General features: G+C 42.7%; 1 protein-coding gene across 1 annotated transcript in view; it reads left to right on the forward strand.

Moving 5' to 3' along the window:
* Positions 1-8,379, forward strand: part of DNAH9 (dynein axonemal heavy chain 9) — a gene marked incomplete at its 5' end in the record, with an annotated part of 196,859 nt that extends 188,480 nt beyond the window's left edge. The window contains 2 exons of the mRNA XM_081183892.1: positions 1,074-1,463; positions 7,896-8,379. Coding sequence (XP_081040018.1) covers positions 1,074-1,463; positions 7,896-8,123 — 618 coding nt within the window. The 3' untranslated portion in view covers positions 8,124-8,379. The remainder of the gene's footprint in view (positions 1-1,073; positions 1,464-7,895) is intronic.
* Positions 8,380-9,157: the final 778 nt, after the last annotated feature.

Here is a 9,157-nt window from a genome sequence, read left to right on the forward strand (position 1 = left end):
TAATGTGTGAAATTAATCTCTCTTCTTTTTTGGCCCTCAGTGTTGTAATGATGGTTGAATTCCCCTGTGACTCTCTGTAAACTTAAATACATTTTAATGTACTTTATTATTATAAATCATTTTGGGATACCTGCGGATGTGCCAAGCAATATATAAATATTAGGAACTCACACACAGGGCCCTATTGTCTCCCTTCGCTTCCTCTGTAGGCTGATGTGTAGCTTATACTTCAGCCCTGCTGTCTCCTTGGCCCTCTTTTCTTCAGCTCTGTGAACTTGAATGCTGCTGGCTGCCATCTTCCATACTGCATCTCACACCCTTTTGATAGCAAGGAGGGTTTCAATAGCAGTTTGCACAAGAGTAGGGGCCCATGGGGGCCGCTTCACAACTCCACTGTTTATTTGTTCATTCATTTATTTATCACACCCTTTGACTCTTAGGTAGGTGTGCAAAGTAAGATGGAAATTGGGCACACCTTGGTTTCCTCTGTCCCTGTTTTTCAAATCACTCCCCACTTTTGCCTCATTTAGCTACTTTGTCTCTTGACCACCCTCCTGCCTGGCACTCCTCTTTACTTTATAGCATACATTATCTCCTGAGCACCCTGAAGTGCCTTCAGAGCCCCACTTTGCCACGGTCCCCTGTCTCCAACCCTCTACCACCTGCCCTCCCTTCAGGTTTCTCTTCCATTCTGCCCTCTCCTTCCTTCCTGCCTTCTTTCTTATGTGCTTCTTGCCCCTTACCTTAAAATTATATGTACATACCAGGATCAGCAAGGGAAGAAATAATGTTAAAACATTTCTAGTAGTTTAACACACCTTTTTATTTTCTTTAAAAAGAAAAAAAAAGATTTAATAAGAGAGATATGAATACGTTTCTAGATTTTACTCTTCAAAAATGCTGGTCATCCTGTCTCTACCAACGTTGTTTGCAGGTTGAACATGGCAGTTTCTGATCTCCTGAAAACCATTTTAAACAAGACATCAGGACAGATAAACATGTTGCTTTGACATATTTGCTGCATTTCTGCCTGAGACCAATGCCTTTTCCCCTCTCTCATACATTTTTAAAAGGGTGAATTAACCATGACCAGTGATATGGAGAACTTACAGAATGCCATCTTCTTAGACACAGTACCTGAATCATGGACCAAGAGGGCTTATCCTTCCATGGCTGGTTTAGGCAGCTGGTTTGCTGACCTTCTCAACCGCATCAAGGAGCTGGAGACCTGGACTGGGGACTTCCTGCTACCATCTGTGGTGTGGTTGGCAGGATTCTTCAACCCACAGTCTTTCCTGACGGCCATCATGCAGTCCATGGCCAGAAAGAACGAGTGGCCTCTAGACAAAATGACCCTGCAGTGTGATGTGACCAAGAGGAACCGTGAGGAGTTCAGCAGCCCGCCACGGGAAGGTGCATATGTTCATGGCTTATTTATGGAAGGTGCGCGCTGGGATATGCAGGTAAATATGAATATTGGGATTTTGTTGCTACACTAAGGGAATAGACCGTTTTAACAATCATGTACGATATCATATAAAAATAACTTTAATTAAAATGTGTGGAATATTTTCTATTGACGCCTGAAATCTGAAGTAGGGGCTGGTCAATATTTCTAGTGGTGGGAGGAGGAGGAGGAGGAGGAGAAGGAGGAAAGTGATGGGATGGGTGGGTAGTTGAGAATGGACTTTAGTGCCTGCCAGGCTGAGCAGAACTTTGGTGGATTTTGATTTTCATGCTCCTATTTTTGTGTTTGCTGAGGGAGAACCTTTTGTCAACCAGCCGGCGTGATGTAGCGGATAGAGGGTTGGACTTGGACCTAGGAGACCTGGGTTGAAATCCTTGCTTGGCCATGAAGTTCACTGGGTGACCTTGGGCCAGTCACTGCCTCTCAGCTGAACCTACCTCACAGAGTTGTTGTGGGGATTAAAAGAGGAGGGGGAGAACCACATACATGCCATCTTGAGCTCCTTAGGTAAAAAAGGTGGGATTATAAATGTAATGAATACAGTGGTACCTTGGGTTAAGAACTTAATTCGTTCTGGAGGTCCGTTCTTAACCTGAAACTGTTCTTAACCTGAGGTACCACTTTAGCTAATGGGGCCTCCCGCTGCCGCCGTGCGATTTCTGTTCTCATCCTGAAGCAAAGTTCTTAACCCGAGGTACTATTTCTGGGTTAGCGAAGTCTGTAACCTGAAGCGCCTGTAACCCGAGGTACCACTGTAAAAAAGTATAAATAAACAAATGGCATGGATGTTGAAACCGTTCTCTGATTTTGACAGCTAGCATAAGATTAGACAGAACTGTGCAAAAGTCAGTGAAAGCTGGCTATTAAGGCTCTAGGGACCTAAATTGGGAGGAGGCAGTTAAAATGGCATGCTGAAAAATGGAGGTGCTTTAAGACGCCAACAACCATGCAATTCAAAGGATGGCTTTGGCTCCAATTGATACATTCTCACTATTTTTATCCCCCCCCCACTCCACCCCATTTTTGCCTGCCTGTTCTAAATTCTTTGAAAACCAGGGACTTTGAAGCAAAATAAGCAAAATTAGTTTGCATAATTTGCTGATATCAGAATTTGCATTTCTGTGGTGCATGATTTGTGCTACAACTTGTGCAGAATCGGGAGTCCTCTCCCACCCACCTTTTTTGTTTCCCCCCCTGCACAGAGCATACACAGTCTTATTTTTAAAGACCCTGCCAAAAGGAGCAGCTGGTGCTGTCAGCCTTGGAGCTAAAAGGTTTATTGGCTCATGTCCCATAACTTATGCATCCAAATCAATGGTTTTCTTTGATTCCCTAGACTTAGCTGTTTGAAAGCACCAGAGGTCAGAGCCTTATCACTGGTATGTTTACAGACCCTCCTTGAGCCCTTGCAGGGTATGAGCTGAGGCTGAGGGGCCAGGGAAGCTGTGGGGCTTTCAAGGAAGCATCAGCATATGGGGTGTGGGTGTGTAAACTGGACCTGGAGTGATTTGCACTGGTTGTGGCTGTCATCTACCTCTGTTTTTCTATCGAAAGGTTAAAACATCAGGAGGAACCCACCTGGTGGTGGATCCTTTGTTCTGCTCTATTATGAACAGGAGGGTAACCATAAACTGATAGACTTTGTAGAATACGAGAAGTCAGGCCAAAGACCAGTCTCCCTCAGGATGGCTTCTTCAGACTGTCTTGCTTGTTGTTGGCTGTGTGTGTGGTGTTTATCCTTTTCTTGGTGATCTGGCAGAAATCTGGCAGATTTCTCTGCTTTTTTGTACGCTAAATCTGTTTTTAGTTCATTGCTCATTTTTTAAAATGCTTTAAGTAGTTGTTTTTAACTGTTTTCATCAATAATGTTGCTGTTTTATTCTCTTTGTAAACAACTCTGTGGGTTTTGCCCCAATACATACATACATACATACATACATACATACATACACACATACACACATACAGACTTTTTCCAAGAAGGCATAGTTGGTATCTGTTGAGTACACTGCTGATTCTCAGGCTAAATAAATAAAACAACAGAAGTGAAACCCTAACCTGGAGAGGATATACTGAGGTGTATTTTGTACAAGTTACTCATAGTATATGCTCAGCAGCAGCAGCACAGTACTTTTCAGAATTCTTTATTTCTTCTTTTTTTTTTTACAAAAAAGTAAAAAACACCTCATCATAGCAAACAGTGAAACTTAACAAACCTGCGTTGCAATGTGTGAAACATTCTAATCAAATGTAATCAAGCAGATCAGAAAATAAAAAAATCACTTTCTCATATCTATACAACCCCCTCCCCCCACCCAGCAATCACAGAATGGCTAACTTGGGGTCATCAGCGCAGCAGTTATGGCAGCATGATATGGGGGCTTAACTGGAATTTCAAATAAGAGTTTCAATAGCTATTTCTTAATGCATTTTCTAGAAGTATTCCTTTCTCTGCTGCAAAACACTAAGCAGTAATAATGATATTCTGTCTCTGTGCCCGAACATGTCTTTTTAAATAGAGGTTGGAGGAGGGAGGAGGTTGGGGAAGGCAGGCAGGGACATTTCTGTGTTGAAATGGACCCATTGATTCTGCATTCAATAGCTCTGTTAGCTATGTGCGTATTCTTGTGGGGACAAATGCAGGTGACAGTGTAAAGAATTATTAACTCTGCTGTGCGCATTCACTCTTTCTGGGCTGCATATTCACTAGAAATTAATCCTTTGGTAAGAACCATGAAGCTCTGAAGTTCAGGGTAATCGCTTTAGGGAGCTATTCCAATTTAGAAAAGAAATTTCCCTGTAAGGTGATGGCTGCAGCTAAAGGCAGCCGTTCTCCATCTGCCCTGTTCAGAGATGAATCTCCTATATTTATTTATGTATGCATTCATATTATTATGTGGGTGGCTTACGTTTATGAACCAATCTATATCAGCCTCCCACTTAACAAAAGAAAACCAGACAGGTTTTACAAGGTCCCGAATTCCCTGCTAGTATTCATTTCACCAAAGGCAGATAGATTATATGTATGGAAAATTTAGCCCCTTACGGAAGAAAAGGTTGCATTCCAGGAGTGGGGAACTCTGTGGCCCTCCAGATGTTGCTGCACTGCAACTCCCATCAGCCCCTCCCAGCTTGGCCAGGGATGCTGGGAGCGGAGGCCAGCAGCATCTGGAGAGTCGCAGGTTCCCCATACCCGCCTTATTCCCCGGCTATGGGAGGGGACAGCTGGGAAGGATTCAGTGTGTGTCTTTGACAGCTTCATTTGGGACTCTTCCCCCTTTTCACTTTACGTTCTGCTGCTTTCTCAGAGAGCAAGATTTCTGAGGAAAGCAATTCAGGGAAAGCCCCAGACACCAGGGTGGCCATGTGCGCTACTTTACAGAGGACAGTCCTGCATTTTAAAGGCTGTCCTGTCCAAGCCCAGTTTAGAGGAGGGAGAGCTGTGCTTTTAAAGTTGCCTATCACCAGCTAGTATGTGGCTCACAGAGCAAGCAAGCACACAGGTCCACTGGTCAAATTCCCCCACCCCAATAGTGGGCAGGATTCATCTAAAGAATCCCATTAGCACAACAAGGGCTTTTGCTCCTCTTCTGTGCCCCCTGCTTTGGTAGGGGCAGTTGGCAGAACCCATAAAACAGTATGCAGAGGGAAGGGAGTAGGAATCGTTCCATCTGGCAAGCTGATATGCTTGCACAGGCAGAATGTTTGTAATAGCGAGATGTTGAATGCCACCCAGTGTTTCTATTTAAATTATTATTATAATTTCTAAATTTAAAACTCTGCATATAAATTATGATATGCACATCTCTTTTTTTGGTGATGCATTTCCTCTCTTTTTTAGCAATGTGTAGATGGCCATCCTACCGGACAGTGAGGGTTGTAGCAATGGCATTTTAATGGGAGAAATCTTCCTGGTGGTTAAGGCCACTTCAGGCTTTGCCAAAGGCATAAATAATACACACGGATGCTACTTGAGTCAAAGGGTTGAAGAGCCTAAACAGTCTTGCTACATACACTAGAAACCTGCCTGCCTAAAGCCTGTGTTCAATGTATGTGTGCAACAAACATGGGTTTGCAAAAGTACGTATTGTGTGCTCTCGTAAACTAAGTAAACATACAATCACAGGCATAGGCTTGCTGGCATGTGATGTGTGCTGTGGTTTTAAGAAGCAGACAGGAATGGGAGTAGGCAGGTTGAGTCAAGCTAATCCTCAGAGTTCTTCTAAAGATAACATTTATATGATGCCCCCTCACCACCAGCCCACCAAAGGAAGAGATGTGCTCAACAAGTGAATGCAACACTCTCAGAAGCCACATCCTTAGCATATGGTGGAACTACATATTATACATGTAATCCAGATGGCTGTTTCTTATAGGGAAAATCCCACCTCAGGAGGCAGAAGTGGTGTTTGCAAAGATAAGCCCAGAGGGGAGTTGGACATGGTTTTCTGCAATTATGATCCGAACAGTGACAAGTATGGGAGGGATTATGCACATCTCTGCCTCTCCCACTTACTTATTTCCCATTCCTAATCCCACCCCAAAGCTGCCTTTCTCTACCAAGTGTGGCCATGTTAGGACAGGTGTGTGTGTAATGTGCAGTTCTGTTCTTAAACACACACTTGTGCCCGCTTCCAATGTGCATTGTCACTGCAGGGTTCTTTCAAAGTACATTGCACTTACATTTTTGAGGGCTTCTTTCCACACATATTTTATGATCAGTGCACAGAAAAGGCCATCCGTTGGCAAAAACCTAGCTGGTGATGTTTCTAAGGTCATGAACCCCTGTGTTTTCACAAGCCAGCATTTGACTGGTTCAAATCCTCACCCATTGTTAAAACTCACTGGGTGGCACTGGGGCACTCACAGTCTCTCAGCTCAACCCACCTTCCAAGGTTGTTGTGAGGATAAAATGGGGGGAAACTCCTCATATACTTCCCTAAGCTTCTAGGAGAAGGAACAGGATATATATGAGATATAATTTCTTAAGATGCATTGCATTCCTGTCCTATCATAATTTTATAGTTTTCTATTCTTCTTTGTTGCTTTACTGCTTTGCATTGCTGTTTAGATTTTTTTTCCTTATTGCCTTGGTGTAAGTTTTAATGATCAGTTTTATAATCTCTTTTGTTGACCGCTTAGGAAGTCTTTTTTGATGAAAGGCAGCATTGAAATGCTTTCAATAGAATAAGCATAGCTGTGCCAGGTTTCCCCCAAGAATTATTTTGGTGCTGATTATCTCAGCAGAGAGAGAGAGAGAGAGAGAGAGAGAGAGAGAGAGAGAGAGAGAGAGAGAGAGAAGGTGTGTGTGCAGGTGTACATCTCCACCAATCTGTAAACCAAATTATATCCCTAAACAGTGAAAATGGTTGTATCCAAGTCAAAGCTTCTTTTGATCAACAGGGAGATAAGCATGCAAATAAAAACATTAATTAATGCTGTGGAATGCTCTAAGAGAGATTGAAAACTTTGTCAATCTAAAAATAGATGGGGGCATATTTCATGGGAGGAATTCTTCCCTTTGTATCTTTCATCCAGACAAGTGCCTGCTCAAAAAGATTTTTTAAAAAACCTAAATGTAACTGCAAGTTGAAATGTTGCAACACCAGCTCCCAGAAGTGTTGCTGTTGCAAGGATTATTTAATGTTTACTTGCTCCTTTGGAAATCTTAAGCTCTGCAGGCGCTATCTATTATCAGAATTACCTTAATATAAAAGTGTACATATTGTTTGTGTTGCAAAAGGATCAGGATTGCTTACCATTTGTATATGCCTCTTGGAATGCTAATGGTCTTCCTCAAGGTGAATAAACTGATCAGAAGATTGCATTTGATAGTAAGTTCTCATCACAATGCAGCACTAATGTGAGGATGTAAGGATAATGTGCAAAGTGCTTGTAGCTTTTCTGTGTTCTCTAAGGAAGGAGAGTCCCCTGGGATTGACCCTCCTGCTACCGAGGAGGCAAGACCAGCTTGTTGACTGACACCTCCTTGAGTGGAGCTTACCTTCTCCTTCCCCACCCTAGAGAGCAGTGGCAGCACAACATCTTCAGTCCTGTTTCCTCCTTCCCTCCTTTCCAACAGGGTGCATGGGAAAACGATGCCAATGGGCAATCTGCTTGCAGTGACTTCACAGCCACATTTTTCTGCACAGTGGGGCTGTGTAATAGGATGGCTATTTATTTTATAACCTGACCATTCTTCCCACCCCCTTGAACCATGGCAGGGCAGTTAAGCTCCAAGCAGAGGACTTCTAGTCTTCTCTGCAGTAGCCTTTTCTCTGAGAAGTTAGGGAACAAACCATTGATAATGGGTTATAGCAGATTATAGGAATGGCTGGAGACAGAGAAATGTTGGCCTGGCATTAATGGTACAAGAAAGGTGTGGCTGGTCAAATAAGCTCACATTTTCCTTTGCTATCCTTCACAGACAGGGTTGATTGCTGATGCCCGACTAAAGGACCTGACTCCATCAATGCCGATTATTTTCATTAAAGCCATCCCTGTCGACAAGCAAGATGTCCGCAACATGTACCCATGTCCTGTGTACAAAACCCGCCAACGGGGTCCAACCTACGTCTGGACTTTTAACCTGAAGACTAAAGAGAAACCATCCAAGTGGGTTTTAGCAGGGGTGGCACTGCTCCTGCAGATTTAGACTCTTAATTCACATTCTCTTCTCCTAGCAGACAATCATCAGAAAAGTCACCGTTTCTTAGTTGGATGTTTTTTAATAGCATGAAGGAATACCCAATCCTGGTTCACATGTGAGTGCTCATCGTTCAAAGAGTGATATGTTGACATACATATGTATGTGTGAGTCATCTCAGTTCACAACTCAAGTTTAATCAATTTTTAAGTTTGCCCTTCAAATTTACTGTGTGATTTATGTACAATAAAAATACAAGAACAAATTGATAGATGATTTTTTTTTAACATCCGGTAAACAGCAAAAAAACACCAACACCAACCTGCTTAGCATTAAAAGTTTTTAAAAGTAATAGGAAACTAAATAAAAAGTCTTTGCCCAGTGCTGAAGGGGAGACAACACAGGCAGTGGATGAGCTATCCATGGAGAACTATCCATGCAGACAGAGCATCATCAGTGAGAAGGTCTCTGTTAGCTGCCACCTGCTGTGCTTTATTTGGTGAGAGAGCGCCCCCATCAGTGACTTCAGGAAATAGTCAGGATGTACTTGGTTAATAAGCCATGAAGGGTTATGAAGGTACCTCTACCCGTTACCATGAACTCTGTTTTCCCATGAAACAAGCTTGTGCGGGAAGCTGCAATTCATCAAGTGATGAGTAATCAAGTATTACGCCTGCATGTGTGAACTGCCTTCAAGGAGATTTTTATACCATCTTTCATATTTTTATACCATCTTTCATATTTAACCACAGTCTCAAGGAAGATTCAAAAAATGTCGTTCTTACAAGCTTGGGGCCACACATAATGAAAAAATGCCGCCATGGGAGAATGCAAGTAAAAAGTTTCAGACTTTTGTTTCCTGTAAAAATATGTTATAAATTCATCCTGGGAGGCATTGCCCTGAAATTGAATAGTGCATCTGATGTAGCAAGATTGGTTTAAAGAGGCTGCAGGGCACTGAACACTTTTGCAGGGAAAGTATAGATACAGGTGATGATCCCTGATTGTATAAATGAAAGTGCTTCTTCCTTTTACTTCCACGG

Source organism: Podarcis bocagei (assembly GCF_964188305.1).
Source record: "Podarcis bocagei genome assembly, chromosome: 2".
Lineage (NCBI taxonomy): Eukaryota > Metazoa > Chordata > Lepidosauria > Squamata > Lacertidae > Podarcis > Podarcis bocagei.